This window comes from Macaca fascicularis, chromosome 9, assembly GCF_037993035.2.
Source record: "Macaca fascicularis isolate 582-1 chromosome 9, T2T-MFA8v1.1".
Taxonomy (NCBI): domain Eukaryota; kingdom Metazoa; phylum Chordata; class Mammalia; order Primates; family Cercopithecidae; genus Macaca; species Macaca fascicularis.
Window position 1 is genome coordinate 105,867,344 of NC_088383.1, and position 17,858 is coordinate 105,885,201.

Consider the following 17,858-nt stretch of genomic DNA (forward strand, 5'->3'; position numbering starts at 1 on the left):
ATGAAATCAGTGTTTAACACAATAGTAAGGTGGAATAGGCCGTAGTAACTGTACTCCTCTCATCTGCAGCGCTGTTCAAAGTTTTCTATATACCAGCAACATAAAAAGTAAAGTTTCAAGAAAAATAATAAGATTTCCTTATCTAGCAGTGAGTTTTTAAGTATAAAAAACTACTGAAGTCTAGGTATTAAACAAAATCTTATTTTTGTATTTTACATTTTGTCATTGTAAAGACCATGAGGCAATTGGAATGTATACACATTGAGGTACCTTTCAACTCTAAAATAATGTGATTCTCTGAAAATCCGTTTTCAATAGCTTGATTAAGGAGATTCTTAGATTGCTTAAGGAGATTCTTAGAATTAATCAGTGATTTGAGTAAGTTTAGAATATGCCTACTTATATAAAAATTTGGGTTAGAGTTACATAGAGCCTCAGTGTTTCATTTGAATGCCTTAACAGAGTCAGTATTTTCTTTCTTTCTGCCCATGAGTGTAGGTCTCACTTTTTTCTCTCCTTTCTTATGAACTGGTATTTGCACATTAGACTTTCTTTGTTCTTTCCCCTCGATTATGAGAGCTTGTATTTGTTCTGCTCTCTAATCCCCCGCTCCCCTTTTATTAGGTCTCCATCTTTTTTGAAGTTATTTGCATTTTCTTCATGGATTGTACCTTTTTATTTTTTTAAATTACAATAAAATATACATGACAACATTTACTATCTTAACCATATTTAGGTGTACAAGATCAGTAGTTAAGTACTTGCATTGTTGTGCAACCAGTCTCTAGAACTCTCTTCATATTGTAAAATTGAAACTCTTTGTCCATTAAACAGTAACTCCCATTTCCTCCTCTCTCTAGCCCCTGGCAATGACTATTCTACTTTTTATCTCAGTGAGTTTGCTTATTCAAGATATATGAGTAGAATCATATAGTATTTGTCATTTTGTGACTGGCTTGTTTTGCCTAATGTCCTTATGTTTTTCTATATTGTTTTATGTGTCAAAATTCCTTCCTTTTTAAAGCAGAACAATATTCCACTTACGTATATGTCACATTTTGTTCATCCATCCATCAGTGGACCCTTGGGTTGCTTTCACCTCTTAGCTGTTATTAATATTATGAACTTAATCATAAAGAAACATCAGAAAAACCTAAATTGAGAGAAATTCTATAAAATAAGTGTTCTGGCCGGGCGCGGTGGCTCAAGCCTGTAATCCCAGCACTTTGGGAGGCCGAGACGGGCGGATCACGAGGTCAGGAGATCGAGACCATCCTGGCTGACACGGTGAAACCCTGTCTCTACTAAAAAATACAAAAAACTAGCCGGGTGAGGTGGCGGGCGCCTGTAGTCCCAGCTACTCGGGAGGCTGAGGCAGGAGAATGGCGTGAACCCGGGAGGCGGAGCTTGCAGTGAGCTGAGATACGGCCACTGCACTCCAGCCTGGGCGGCAGAGCGAGACTCCGTCTCAAAAAAAAAAATAAAAAATAAAAAATAAGTGTTCTACCCTATTTAAAAAATGTCATTGTCGTTAAAAATAAATAAAAGGGCTGGGCCCAGTGGCTCATGCCTGTAATCCCGGCACTTTGGGAGGCCGAGGCAGGTGGATCACCTGAGGTCAGGAGTTCAGCACCTCAGGTCAGCCTGGCCAACATGGTGAAACCCCGTCTCTACTAAAAATACAAAATTTAGCCGAGCATGGTGGCACACACCTGTAGTCCCAACTACTCAGAAGGCTAAGGCAGGAGAACTGCTTGAACCTGGGATGCAGAGGTTGCAGTGAGCCGAGACTGCGGCACTGTACTCCAGCCTGGGCAACAACAGTGAAACTCCATCTCAAAAAATAATAATAATAAATAAAAATGAAATTAAATAAATAAATGGTTGAGGAACCATTCTAGACTAAAGGAGACTAAAGAGTAGTGGAAATCAAATTTAATGAGTGATGCTAAATTGGATTTTAAACTAAGGGAGAATATAAAGGTCACTGGGGTAATTGGTAAAATTTGAGTAAGATTCATATATTAGTTAATATTGTATCAGGGTTAACTTTCCTGATTTTGGAAACTATGTAGTGTGGTTCAGTAAGCAGATATCCTTGTTCTTAGGAAAAAGGGAAATACACACTGAAATATTTAAGAGTAAAGAGGTCTGAGGGGTATGATGGCAACAACTTATTTTCATATGGCTCAAGAAAATGCCGTTTTGTACGCAGTAATTATGAAAAAAAAGACTAAATAATAAGGCAAATATGGCAAAATAACAATTTGTGAATCTAGGTGAAGGGTATATAGCTATTTTTGTAGTATTCCTGCAACTTTTCTGTAAGTGTGAAATTACTTCAAAATAAAATATTGTAGTCTGTTAAGTGTGCAATAGCATTTTATATAAAGAAACAATGTATGTAACTTAAGAAATGCTTTATTGTTGAAAAATACTAACAATTCTGTGAGCCTTCAGTGAATTGGAATCTTTTTGCTGGTGAAAGGTCTTGTCTTGATGTTGACTGCTGCCAACTGATCAAGTTGTTGGTTGCTGAAAGTTGGGGTGGCTGTGCGATTTCTTAAAAGAAGACAACAATGAAGTTTGCTGCATGGATTAACTTCTTTTCAGGAAAGATTTCTCTGTAGCATGTGAGGCTGTTTGCATTTTACCTATACTTCATTCAAAATTGGAGCCAATTCTCTCAAACCCCACTGCTGCTGTATAAACTAAGTTTGCTTAATATTCTATATCCTTTGTTGTTATTTCAACAGTGTTGACAGCATCTTCACCAGGGGTAGATTCCATCTCAAGAAACTACTTTCTTCAAAACATAATGTAGACTCATTTAAAAATAAACCACTTTTTTTTCCTCATCTATAACAAGCAACTCTTTATCCTTTCAAGTCTTGTCACGGGGTTGTAACAGTTAAGTTACATCTTAAGGCTCCACTTCAAGTTCTCTTGCCATTTCCACAATATCTGCGGGTCCTTCCTCCACTGACATGTTGAACTTCTCCAAGTCATCCATGAGGGTTTGAATCAGCTTCTCCAAAACTCCTGTTAATATTTATATTTTGTTCTCCTCTCTTGAATCACGAGTGTTCTTAATGGTGTCTAGAATGGCAAATCTTTTCTAGAAAGTTTTTAATTTACTTTGCCCAGATCCTTATAGCCTTGCAAAATGTGTTTCTTAAGTAACAAGACTTGAAAGTCAATATTACTCTGGGATACATGGGCTGCAGAATGGGTATTGTGTTAGTAGGCATGAAAACAACATTAATCTCCTTGTACATCTCCATCAGAGCTCTTGAATGACCAGGTGGATTGTCAATGAGCAGTAATATTTTTAAAGGAATCTTTTTTCTTTTTTTTTTTTCTGAGCAGTAGGTGTTAACTGTGGACTTAAAATGTTCAGTAAACCGTAATATAAACACATGTGCTGTCTTCCAGACTTTGTTGTTCTGTTTATAGAGTACAGGCAGTGTAGAGTTAGCATAATTCTTAAGGACCCTTGAATTTGGGGAGTGGTAAATGAGCATTGGCTTCAACTTTGGTCACCACTGCATCAAACTTTAACAAGAGAGTCAACCTGTTCTTGAAGCTTTGAAGCCAGGCATTGACTTGTCCTCTCCAACTATGAAAGTCCTTGCTGGCATCTTCTTCCAGTATGAAGCCTTTTTGTCTACATTGAAAATCTGTTGTTTTGTGTAACCACCTTCATCAGTGATCTTAGAGTGATCTTCGGGATAACTTGGTGTAGTTTCTGTATCAGCACTTGCCACTTCACCTTGCACTTTTGTTATTATAGAGATGACTTCTTTCCTTAAACCTCATAAGCCAACCTCGACTAGCTTCCAGCGTTTCTTCTGCAGCTTCCTCATCTCTCAGCCTTCATAGAATTGAGTATCTGGGTTAGGGTTTGGCTTAAGAGAATGTTGTAGCTGTAGTGGTCTTCTATCCAGACCACTCAGGCTTTCTTCATATAAGCAATAAAGCTGTTGTACTTTCTTGTCATTTTTGTGTTCACTGGAGTAGTGCGTCTGATTTTCCTTAAGAACTTTTTCCTTTACATTCACAAGTTGGCTAACTGACATAAGAGACCTATGTTTTGACCCGTCAGCTTTCAGCATGCCTTCCTCACTAAGCTCAATCATTTCTAGCTTTTGATTTAAAATGAGAGACATGCAAGTCTTTCTTTCACTTGAACACTAGAGGTCATTGTAAAGTATATTAACTGGCCTAATTTCTATTGTTTTGTCTCAGGGAATAGGAGGTCAGAGGAGAGGGAGAAAGACAAGGGAACAGGTGTTCAGTGGATCAGAACATACCTAACATTTATTAGTTTAGTTCACCATCTTATACAGGTGCAGTTTGTGGGACCTCAAAATAATTACTACAGTAACATCAAAAATCACTGATTAGGAATCACCACTATGAAATAATAACCATTAAAAAGTTTGAAATATTGCAGATATTACAAAAATGTGACACAAAGTGACCACATGCTCCTGGGAAAATGGCACTGCTAGACTTGGTTGACAGAGGGTTGCCCCAAACCTTTAATTTGTGAAAGACACAGTATCTGCCAAGTGCGATAAAGTGAGGTGTGCCTGTATTTTGTGCCATTGATCTGTATGTCTATCCTTACACCACTACCCCAGTGTCTTTATTATTATATCTTTATATGTAGAAATCTAGTAGTATGAGTCTTCTAATTTTTTTGTTTTTCAAACTTGTTTTGCTAATCTAGGTCTTTGATCTTTCTTAGTTTATAAAGATTATAATCATCTTACCAATTCTTGAAAAAGCCTTTTAGGATTTTGATTAGGATTGTATTGAAACTTAAATTAATTTAGAAAGAATTGGCACGTCAGTAGTAGTATTTGAGTTTACATAGTTTATCTCATCTGTATTCATGTTTAATTTCTCTCAGCAGTTATTTTATACTGTCATTTCCCTTCAACCCAAATAACTTCCTAAAACATTTCTAGTGGCCCTGAGAGAGAGCTACTTTAAATTGTGGAGAAAAGCGTAGGGTCAACTTCTGTGCTTTCAGTGGGGCCGCTCCAAAATGCAGGTGTTGCCAATATGATAGTATTAAGAGGTAGGGCCTTTTAAGAGGTGATTAGGCCATAAGAACTCCTTCCTTCTTAATGGAATTTAAAAAGGGACTTGGTGCAGTGCTAGGCTAGCTTACTTTCCCTTCTCTGCCTTCTGCTGTGTGAGAGTGCAGCAAGAAGGCCCTCACCAGGCACTGAATGCTGTTTCCATGATCATGGAATTCCAGGTTCCAGACTGTGAGAAAATAAGCTTCTGTTATTTATAAATTACTTACTCTCAGGAATTTTGTTATAGCAGCACAAAATGGGCTAGACATACTCCATATTTGAAAATATATTTTAGATATTTTATAGCCTTTCCTAGAAAACATAATAAAGGCTCATATTAGATAATAAAAGTATATATTTGTAAAGCTTTTACTGTTATTACAAATTATGAGAAATATTTTTAATGTTATTATTAAAGCTTTTCCTGTTGGAAAATATCTCAGCCCATTTAGTATTGTATCTCCTCCGCTGCTTTGGGTGATGGACGGTGACACCAAAAACCACTGGTAGTTTTTTTTTTTTTTCTTTGAAATGGAGTCTCACTCTCTTTCCCAGGCTGGAGTGCAGTGGTGTCATCTTGGTTCACTGCAACCTCCGCCTCCCAGATTCAAGTGATTATTCTGCATCAGCTCCCGAGTAGCTGGGACTACAGGTGCACACCACCATGCCTGGGTAATTTTTTTGTATTTTTGGTAGAGATGGGGTTTCACCATGTTGGCGAGGCTGGTCTCAAACTCCTGACCTCAAGTGATCTACCGCCTTGGCCTCCCAAAGTGCTGGGATCACCGGCATGAGCCACCGTGCCTGGCAGCATTGATAGTTTCTATAGCTCTTTTTCTCTCTGCTTCTCCCTACCACCTTCCACAATTCCCTTAAAAGAAATGACTTGGGCCAGGCGCGGTGGTTCATGCCTGTAATCCCAGCACTTTGGGAGGCCGAGGTGGGCAGATCACAAGGTCAGGAGATCGAGACCATCCTAGCTAACACGGTGAAACCCTGTCTCTACTAAAATAAAAAAAAAAAAAACCTAGCCAGGCGTGGTGGCGGGCGCCTGTAGTTCCAGCTACTCGGGAGGCTGAGACAGGAGAATGGCATGAACCCGGGAGGCGGAGCTTGCAGTGAGCTGAGATCGTGCCACTGCACTCCAGCCTGGGCGACAGAGCGAGACTCCGTCTCAAAAAAAAAAAAAAAAGAAATGACTTGAAGGATATTGGGACATGGGACACAAAGTAGTGCGTCTACCAGAGAACATAACAACCTGAAGATAGATGACCTACACTTTCCCCTGAAAGCTGTATACAAAATTAAATTTTATATGCAAACATATATAAATACATTCTTCATTTGTTTCAGCAGCAGCAGTTAGGAAGTAAAAGAAAAATCCTTTCCATAATGACAGGAAAAAAGTAAGATAATAAGTATGTGGGAACTATATGAATAAACTTTGAAATCCATTAAAGTCCACTTGGGTAAATTTAAAGCAGTTCCTAAAAGAGAAGACTGAATATTTTAAGGATATTACTCTTCCTGAATTACTTTCTAGGTATAATGCTATTGTGATCAAAAACGCATTGTCTGTCTTTGGGGAGCTTTTGCGGGGGGGATAGCAGAATTCACTAATCTAGGTCTTTGATCTTTCTTTATAAGTGATTTTAAATATATAATCTGAAGAATAAAGCTAGAATGGCCAGGATATTTTAAAGATATAAATAATGAGAGGGGATTTTCCTTCCTCTAAATACTAAGACTTACGTAATTTTAAAAATATGCTACTGATGATGGATTTGAAAAATCAATAAAAATGGAATTAATGTTTGTAGAACTATTATGATGATTTTATAAAAAGTACCCTCAAACATTGCTTGGAAAATTAAGTGTTATTCAGCAGATGGTGCTAGAATTATTGGTTAATCATTATATTCCTTCCAGTAAACTCATAGGAAAGGAAAAAAGCTATGTAAGAACAATAAACCATTAAAACATATTGCTCCTTACCAGTAATCAGAGAAGTGCAAATTGAAACAAAGAACCTTATTTTTTTTATTTTTATTTTTTGAGACGGAGTCTTGCTCTGTCACCCAGGCTGGAGTGCAGTGGTGTGATCTTGGCTCACTGCAACCTCCGCCTCCCAGGTTCAAGCTACTCTCCTGCCTCAGCCTCCTTAGTAGCTCAGACTACAGGCGCACGCCACCACGCCTGGCTAATTTTTGTATTTTTAGTAGAGATGGGGTTTCACCATGTTGGCCAGAATGGTCTCGATCTCCTGACCTCATGATCCACCTGGCTCGGCCTCCCAAAGTATTGGGATTACAGGCGTGAGCCACCGTGCCTGAGCCAAAGAATCATTTTATACCAATGAAATGTGATGTCTACAAGTGTGGCAACATTAGTACCCCCAACACTGCAAGTGGGAATACAAATTGGTGTAACTTTTTCTTAGAAAAAAGTTTAGGCCGGGCGCGGTGGCTCAAGCCTGTAATCCCAGCACTTTGGGAGGCCGAGACGGGCGGATCACGAGGTCAGGAGATCGAGACCATCCTGGCTAACACGGTGAAACCCCGTCTCTACTGAAAAATACAAAACACTAGCCGGGCTTGGTGGCGGCGCCTGTAGTCCCAGCTACTCGGGAGGCTGAGGCAGGAGAATGGCGTGAACCCGGGAGGCGGAGCTTGCAGTGAGCCGAAATTGCGCCACTGCACTCCAGCCTGGGCGACAGAGCGAGACTTCGTCTCAAAAAAAAAAAAAAAAGTTTGCGAATATGTTTCCGTAAAGAAAGAAATTGTTCCTTTTGATTCATGCTTTCTCTTGTAGTAATCTATCCCAAGGAAATAATGAGAATCTAGAACAAATTCATTAAAATGCAGTTATAGTAACAAAATAAAAAACTGGTCTAAGTGCAAATTATGGTACATTTATTAAGGTGTTTTTGGAGAATATGTAAAGATATAAGAAAGAAAATCCTAATATTGAGAATAGGTAAAATGATCTTCAGTGTGAATCTCATTTAATTTTTTTAAGTTAATATATCTGCATATGTGTTTTTTAGGGGAATGTATCAAATGATTAGCAGTTCATAGCTAAGATTGTTGAGAATACTAGTTGTTTTTACTTTTTCTTTATAACTTTGTGTACAAGGTAGCTTTTTTCAGGATCTTCCAGAGAATGAGAAAAACAAGCATTATTTATAAAAGCATAAACCTTGTAGGATTTCTGTGCAATATATTTGTTTTAAGAAAAATGAAAATATAGATGATTGTGGCTTATAAATTTTTATTGATAAATGGTGAAACCTTTATTTGTATAGAGGAATAAAAGATAAAATAGGCCGGGCGCGGTGGCTCAAGCCTGTAATCCCAGCACTTTGGGAGGCCGAGACGGGCGGATCACGAGGTCAGGAGATCGAGACCATCCTGGCTAATACGGTGAAACCCCGTCTCTACTAAAAATACAAAAAACTAGCCGGGCGAGGTGGCGGGCGCCTATGGTCCCAGCTACTCGGGAGGCTGAGGCAGGAGAATGGCGGGAACCCGGGAGGCGGAGCTTGCAGTGAGCTGAGGTCCGGCCACTGCACTCCAACCCGGGCGACAGAGCGGGACTCCGTCTCAAAAAAAAAAAAAAAAAAAAAAAAAAAAGATAAAATAATACACGTCCCCAATTAAGTTAATACAAAGTTTAGTAGCTTAAATGGAATTGGTTTCAATTTACAGGTGGAAAGACTGTTTTTGAGATGGAGTCTCGCTCTGTTGCCCAGGCTGGAATGTAGTGGCACGATCTGGGCTAACTCAACCTCCATCTCCCAGGTCCAAGCAATTCTCCCGCCTCAGCCTCCTGAGTAGCTGGGATTACAGGTGCGCGCCACCACATCCAGCTAATTTTTGTATTTTTAGTACAGACGGGATTTCACCGTGTTGATCAGGTTGGTTTCCAACACCTGACCTCGTGATGCACCTGCCTCAGCCTCCCAAAGTGCTAGGATTACAGGCATGAGTCACCGTGCCCAGCCGAAAGACTCTTAATAGATTAAAACACAAATAAAAAGATACACTTGAATTTTTCAATATTGATTTCTCTTATGTAGTTCATTAAATAATTCACTTTGAAAAGACTTCTGACTCAACAATTTACAGCTCTCTAGTTTCTTGAAATTCCATAAGTTGAAGATTTTTATAGCATTTGTTTAATATATTTTTCTGCTAAGTGTTTTGTCAGGAAAAAAGTTGTGATGTTCACCTTAGCAAATTTCACAGCTTTGGCAAGACTTGTTTCTAAATACGACAACTCTCATTTAATGGAGGAAAATAATAAAATGATCTTTAAAATAATCCAGATTCAGAGGATTAAAATAAGATGGTAATAAGCTTTATAATCTTTAAATTGATTCTCTAGGTAAGATTACCTATATTATTTTTGTGTAACTGAATTTAAGCCAAAAATCCATTAAATAACAGTATAGGACTATGAGAGATGGAGGAAACCCTTGGGGTTAATGGTGGTGTCACTGTAACAAATGGCTTAACTCTTCTACTGTCATCCCTCCCTCATGTTTTCAGTTGTTTATTAAGGAGAGAGCTTCTTAAAAACTTAAGGACTACTTTCTACCGTAGAGCTATAGAGTCATAAGCTCTGGGAACTTCTAGGCATATATGCTTCTAAGAAGCTCACAGTAGATTATATAACAGTCGCTTCTGCCTATGAGCCAACCAATCTAGGTGGACCAGTTTCTGCATCCTGAAGGAAGCAACTCCTCCTAGGAGGTAGAAATTCCAGTTGAAATCTGCAACTTTATTTGTATTTTTTTTTTAAGACGGAGTGTCACTCTGTCACCCAGGCTAGAATTCAGTGGCGCAGTCTTGGCTTACTGCAACCTCAGCCTCCTGAGTAGCTGGGATTACAGGCTTGCACCACCATGCCTGGCTAATTTTTGTATTGTCAGTCGAGATACGGTTTTGCCACGTTGGCCAGACTGGTGTCAAACTCCTGTCCTCAAATGATCTGCTCACCTCGGCCTCCAAAAGTGCTGGGTTTACAGGCGTGAGCCACCGCACCTGGCCTACGTCTCCAGCTTTACTCCTATTTAGTTTTATGCCAACAACTTGTTTTTTAATAATAAATAAATATTCCTAAATGTATTAAGAATAATAAATGCAAAGAAAATGGTTTTTGAGTTACAGAAGAAGATTTCGCATCATTTTGTTATTTGCCATACTATACATAATGTATTATTTTAGAATTCAGCTGAGGGGAGACGACATGTGTTGGTTTCTTTAACTTTTCCTTATCTTCTGGTGCTATTTTACTTTGTGTGTGTGTGTGTGTGTGTGTGTGTGTGTGTGTGTGAGAGACAGAGTCTGTCACTATTGCCCGGTCTGGAGTGCAGTGGTGCGATCTTGGCGCACTGCTACCTCCACCTCCCAGGTTCAAGTGTTTTTCCTGCCTTAGCCTCTTGAGTAGCTAGAATTACAGGTGCATGCCACCACCCCCGGCTAATGTTTGTATTTTTAGCAGAGATGGGGTTTCACCACTTTAGCCAGGCTGGTCTCAAACTCCTGACCTCAGGTGATCTGCCTGCATCGGCCTCCCAAAGTACTGGAATTACAGGCTTAAGCCACTGCGCCTGGTCATCTCCTGGCTATTTTATTAGCTCTGTTTGTTGTATGTCATATAAACTTTTTTATTCTTATTGGTTCATTTTATTGGAAGGGTTGACATCACAAACAGAATTCCAGCAGGGTGCGGTGGCTCATGCCTGTAATCCAGCACTTTAGGAGGCCAAGGCAGGAGGATTGCTTGAGGTCAGTAGTTCTGCAACAACTTGGGCAATAGAGTGAGACTCCTTCTCTACAAAATATTTTAAAAATTAGCCTGGTGTGGTGGCACACACCTGTAATCCCAGCCACTTGGGAGGCTGAGGCGGGAGGATGGCTTTAGCCCAGGAAGTCAAGGCTTGCAGTGAGCCGTGATTGTGCCACTGCACTGAAGCCTGGGCAACAGAGCAAGATCCTGTCTTTAAAGAAAACAAACTTAACGACAACAAAAATAAACAGAGAACTCCAGAACTCTCTGGCTTAGAAAATCTCACACCTAAAAGTGTTGAAAATGATGAAGACCTGTGTGAATAGTAAAGAGACACCTGGAAGGTCCCTCATATTCGTAGCAACAGGTGAAATGACAGAACTGTTAGACGTTTATTTATTTATTTGATTCATGAATCAGGCAGTCTCCTGAGCCAGAGTAGGCTCTGAGGATTCCCCTGTTAGATGTTTAACAGAGAATCAGAATAAGAGACAAACTAAGAGCCCTCCTGGGATTGGAGGAAACCTCAAACATTGGCAACAGCATGCCCCTGCAAAGGGGCCCGGCTTTTACTGGATCAGGCAAAGGAAATTAGAAACTAGTTTCAGATGAATTTTTAAAACTTACCAAAATGAATGAGATGTAGCTAACAGTACTTAGAAGTTTAAATTTAAAAAGCAGATCTCAAATCAATACCCTAATCATCCACATTAGGAAACTAGAAAAAGAAGAGCAAACTAAACCCAAAGCAGGCAGAAAGAGGGAAATAGTAAAGATGCGAGAGCAGAAAGAAATGAAGTAATGTAAAAAATGATAAAATCAACAAAACCAAAAACTGTTTTTTTAAAAAAGATCAACCAATTAGGTAAACTTTAGCTGTGATCAAGAAAAATAGAAGACTCAAGTTACTAATCACAAATGAAATAGAGGAAGTCAGAAGTAAAAAAAATTGGGGAATACAGTGAACAATGTGTATGCCAGCAGTTTAGAGAATTTGATGAAATAGGCAAATTCCTAGAAAGTTACAAACTTGCCAATACTGATGTAAGGCGAAACAGAAAATCTGAATAAACCTATGATGCAGATTGAATTGTGTCCCCCTAAAACATGAATCCACCCCTGGTACCTGTGAATGTGACTTTATTTGGAAATAACAGTAGTCTTCCCGCTTGTAAGGGGATGCCTGAAACTACAGATCGTACCAAACCCTATATATACTATGTTTTTTCCTGTACACACATACCTATGATAAAGCTTAATTTGTAAATTAATCACAATAAGAGATTAACAACTAATAATAAAATTGAACAATTACAACAAAAGTTATGTGAATATTCTCTCTCTTTTCTCAAAATATATTATTGTACTGTACCATGGGTAACTGTGGAAAGCAAAACTGCAGTTAAGAGGAGACCACTGTAAGGTCTTTGCAGATGTAATCAATTTATGATGAAGTTATACTGGATTAGAGTGGACCCTAAATCCAATGACTGTTGCCTTATAAGGAGAAAGAGACTTTCTCTTTCTCAGACACACACACAGAGGGAAGAGGACCATGTAAAGATGGAGACAGAGATTGGAGTTACACTGCCACAAGGCAAGGAATGCCAAGGATTGTCAGCAACCACCAGAAGCTAGGAAGAGGCAAGGAAGGACTCTTCTCTAGAGCTTTCAGAGGGAAAATGACCATGCTGACACCCTAATTTTGGGTGCCTGGATTCCAGAGCTGTGAGAGAATAAATCTCTGCTGTTTTAAGCCACCCAGTTTGTGAAAAAATGTAGCACCCCTAGGGAACTAATACAACTTAGAGCAAGCATTGAGATTAAATTAGTAATTTATAAACTTCCATCAAAGAAAAGCCTATGGCCAGGTATCTTCACTGGTATATATATTTTTTCTTTCTTTTTTTAAATAGAGATGGGGTCTCATGATGTTGCCCAGGCTGGTCTCGAACTCCTGGGCTCAAGCGATCTGCCCGCCTCAGCCTCCCAAAGTGCTGGGATTACAGGTGTGAGCCACCACGCTCTGCCTTCACTGGCATATTCTATCAGACATTTAAAGATGAATTAATACCATTTCTTCACAAACTTTTTCAAAGTATAGAAGAAGAGGGAAGACGTCCTTATTCTGTGAGGCCAGTATTATTTATACGAAAACCAAAGATATCACAAGAAAACTACAGACAAATACCATTTATGAGTACCAGCACAAAAAAGTCCTCAACAAAACATTAGCAAACCAAATTTTGCAACATATAAAAAGTGTTATATACCACAACCAAATGGAATGTATCCCAGGAGTGCAAAGTTGGTTTAACACCCTATCTATCTATCTATCTATCTATCTATCTATCTATCTATATTTATTTATTTATTTTGTCTCACCCTGTCGTCCAGGCTGGAGCACAGTGGCACAATCATGGCTCACTGCAGCCTTGACCTCCCAGGCTCAGGAAATATCCCTGCCTCAGCCCCCAGGTAGCTGGGACTACAGGTGTGCACCACCATGCCCAACTGTTAATAATTTTTTAACTGATTTGTAGAGACGGGGGTCTCCCTCTGTTGTGCTCAGGCTGGTCTCAAACTCCTGGGCTCAGGCGATCCTCCTGCCTCAACCTTCCAAAGAGCTGGAATTATACAGGCATGAGCCCCTGTACCTGGCTGGTTTAACACTCTTATGTCAATTACTGTAATACAATGTATTAATACAGTAAGTGACACAGACCACATGATCATCTCTGTAGACACCCTCCAAAATGGCATTTGGCCAAATCCAGCACTTTTTCTTGATGTAAAAACAAACCCAACAAACTAGGAATAGAAGGGAACTTTCTCAACCTGAACTACAAAAACACCCAACTAAAAGATGGAACAGCTTCCCCCAAAATCAGGAACAAGGCAGGATGTCCACTCTCACCATGTACATCCACCGTTGTACATGAGGTTCTAGCCAGGGAAATTAGGCAATAAAAAGAAACCAAAGTCATTCACATTGCAAAAGAAGAGGTAAAACTGTCTCGGTTTACAGATGACATGATGATGTATATAGAAAATCCCAAGAAATCTATAAAACACTGTTAGAGTTTAACAAGTTCAGCAAGGTTCAGAATACCACATCATTTTTTTAAAAATATAATTGTATTGCTATACACTAGCAGTGAACAATATGAACATGAAAGTTTGAAAACTATTTACAGTAGCGTCAAAAAAATACAACACTTAGGAATAAATATAAAAGAAGTATAAGACTCATATGTTGTAAATTACAAAATATTGCTGAAAGAAATTACATGGAAAGACATGTTCATGGATCAGAAGACTTAAAATTGTTACCATGGTATTACTTCCCAAATTGATATGCGGATTCAGTGCATTTTCTACCAAAATCCCAACTGACTTATTTGCAGAGATTCACAAGCTGGTCCTAAAATTCATATGAAAATTTAAGAGACTTCAAATAGTCTAAACAATCTTGTAAAAGAAGAACAAATTGGGAGGATTTACACTTTACCAGTTTCAAAACTTACTATAAAACTACCTTGGGCAACTTAATATGATGCTGGCTTGAGGATAGATATATAAATAGTGGAATAGAATCGAGAGTCCAGAAGTAAAATGTATGGCCAGTGACTTTTGACAAGAGTTCTAAAACAGTTCTTTGGGGGAAAGAATTGTTTTTTCACCAAAAGGTGCTGGAACCAAGTGAGTATCCACATGCAAGAGAATGAGGTTGGACCCGTTCCTTATGCCATACACTAAATTAACTTGACATGTATTATAGGCCTAAAAGTAAGCCCTAAAACTATAAAATTCTTAGAAGAAAGCATAGGGTTAAATCTTCATGGCCAAGTTTTTTAGGTATAACATCAAAAGCACAAGTGACGAAAAATATATAGATTGGAATTCACTAAAATTAAAGCTTTCGTGCTACTAAAAGTACCGTCAGTACTATCAAGTAATAAAACTCAAAGAATGGAAGAAAATATTTGCAAATCATATATCTAATAATGGACTTGTTTCAGAATATATCAAGAATTCTTACAGTGCAACAGTAAAATGGTAAATGACTCAATAAAAAATGAGCAAGGATCTCGGCCGGGTGCGGTGGCTCACGCCTGTAATCCCAGCACTTTGGGAGGCCGAGGCAGGTGGATCATGAGGTCAAGAGATGGAGACCGTCCTGGCCAACACGGTGAAACCCCGTCACTACTAAAAATACAAAAAGCCAGGCATGATGGTACGTGCCTACAGTCTCAGCTGCTCGGGAGGCTGAGGCAGGAGAATCATTTGAACCCGGGAGGTGGAGGTTGCAGTGAGCCAAGATCGCACCACTGTGCTCCAGCCTAGGCAACAGAGTGAGACTCCATCTCAAAAAAAAAAAAAAAAATCAATGATCTGAATGGACATTTTTCCAAAGAAGGTATAATGTGCCAATAAGCACATGAAAAGATGCTCAACATCATTAGTCAATTAGGAAAATACAAACCTTAAACCATAAGATGTACCACTTCTTATCTACTAAAATGGGTGTAATAAAAAAGATAACAAGTGTTCATAAGTATGTGGAGAAGTCAGAACCCATATACATTGTTTTTGGAAATGTAAATGATGTAGCTGCTTTGGCAAATGGTTCAGCCTTCCTCAAAATAGTTAATGTGATAGAGAAATTTATAAAAGAGAATGTTGGCAAATACAGCTATAATAAAGGTTCTCATTATTTATAAGACCTAAAATATTTCATTTAAATTTTTTAATACATTATATAGCAAACTTACTGTGCCTTATATAGCAGTGTTTAAGGATCATTATTTTAGTTTGACTATGCCAGTGCTTCATATTAAGCTTTTTACAATATATAATCCATGCTAAATACATATTTTGGTTGTGCTTTTCACATAAATCTTAGGATGAGAAATTATAGAAAGCCGGTTGCAAATATCAGTGGGTATTTTTTAAATTTTTGAGGGAATCATTTGTACATCATAACATGTCTTCAATATGTTGTTTAATTCCTTTTCATTGTGCTAAGATATGTCCCATTTTCTTATTTAGAGCACTTAGATATGGAAATAAAGACATTAATTCATACATTAAAGTGATTTCAAATAAATTATATGCGCTAGAACTTAAAGAACACTTAAATATGCACTTAGCTTTTTAAAAATACTTTTATTTTCTGTTATTGTAAGATACAAGAGTGGAGGTAGGTGCAAAGTATTGTCAACTTGGTCCAGTGCTCCTGCAGTCTGGGATTAGAGGCTGGGAATCTCAGGGATGATTATAGTACACCGTATTGGAACTTTTTGGTCAGAGAAACTTTCTGATCTACTTTTCTTTTTTTGAGACAAAATCTTGCTCTGTCACCCAGGCTGGAGTGCAGTAGCATAATCTCAAGTGCAACCCCCACCTCCCAGGTTCAAGTGATTCTCAGGCCTCAGCCTCCTGAGTAGTTGGCATTACAGGCATGCGCCACCATGCCCAGCTAATTTTTGTATTTTTAGTAGAGACTGGGTTTCACCATGTTGGCCAGGCTGGTCTCGAACTGCTGACCTCAAGTGATCCGCCTGCCTCAGCCTCCCTAAGTGCTGGGATTACAGGCATGAGCCACGGCGCCCGTTTGGATTCACTGTTTATATTTCAAAGCTGTTCAAACATAGATATACTATAACAAAAGACAATGCATTGCTTACACTCAGAACATGCAGTGCATTCTAGTTTTCAGTTCATTTTGCTAGTGCTGCTTTTGACCAGTTAATCTATTTTACAACCCATTAAAGGTTTGAGAACCACAGTTTTTAAAAAGTAATCTAAAGACAGAATAGTGAATTGAGATGTATTCTGAGTTTTTCTTCCTAATGGCCTTTTAAAAGTGTTTGTGTTTTGTGTCTGGTGAAAAATAGATCTCATGCTAGGATCCTCAAATGAGATTTGGAATTTAAAATGTTTTTTTCCTTGTAAATTAAAAACATTCTGTCTGAATTGAGTTGCCTGTGAAAGATAACTATAGTATAATAGAGTGCTTTCAAGGAAATTATCCCTCTGGCACTTAAAGTTTAATTAGACTAAGTTTTGAACAAAACTCATAGTAAAAAAAAAAGTGGATAAAATCCAACTAAAGAATATGTTTACATTTATTTTGCTTTTATACTTTTTCATAAAATTTATACTGAAGTTTTAAAATATTTTAATTGCATCAAATTAATTTGCCTTATTTGCTACTAACTTTGTCTTTGATTTCGTATCTGTGCTTTTGATATTGAATGGGAAAAGACTTTTGTGCAACTATTTCACCAAGTATTTTTGCAGGGACACTTAGTCGGTCTGGATGAACCAGATTCGGGAGCTGGGCAAGAAGCTCTGCTTAAACAAGAGCAAGCAAAAATCATTCGATTCGAGAGACAAGCAGAAGAATTCCTCAATGCAGTCTTTTATAGAAAAGGTTGGTTTCAGTGAAGATGATATTTAGCATCTGCTTGTCTTGTATTATTAATCTCCTTAATTTCGATGTCATTTTTAAAGTTCCTCTTAAAAAGATTTTTCTTTATTGATGATATAATTTATATTGTTCTATATCCCTTGGGTCAAGTTCAAATTGGAATTAGGGTTAAGGTAAACCCTGTTTGCCACATTTAGGCTCTGACGTGATGGTGAGTTAATAGTTTAGAAAATTATTACGAAATTCTAAAAATGTTAAGCTCTCAGTAGTACTATATTTTGTTAGACAACTTATAGAGACAGTTACTATTTTAATCACTGATAACTAAAACCAACTGTGGTTTTTTTTTTTTTCTTTTAGTGATTCCAACCTGAAATTTCATTTGGAGAGAAAATGTAGTTATATCATAAAATTAGATTTGTAAGCATTTTTTTCCTTGATACAGTCTTGTTTCACTAAAATTTTCTATATTAAAATTAGGGAAATTATTATTATGTAGTAAAACTTTTCCCGCTGCATTTGAGATGGCATTTAAT

At 38.1% G+C, this 17,858-nt stretch overlaps 1 protein-coding gene across 43 annotated transcripts in view; it reads left to right on the forward strand.

Moving 5' to 3' along the window:
- The window catches only part of LCOR (ligand dependent nuclear receptor corepressor), a 157,085-nt gene that overhangs the window by 94,333 nt on the left and 44,894 nt on the right, over positions 1-17,858 (forward strand). For 29 of the 43 annotated variants that reach the window (XM_045362186.3, XM_074002321.1, XM_074002318.1 and 26 more), the window contains one exon: positions 17,193-17,325. The exons of the other annotated variants lie outside the window; for them this stretch is intronic. In XM_045362186.3, coding sequence (XP_045218121.2) covers positions 17,193-17,325 — 133 coding nt within the window. The remainder of the gene's footprint in view (positions 1-17,192; positions 17,326-17,858) is intronic. 43 annotated transcript variants of the gene reach the window in all.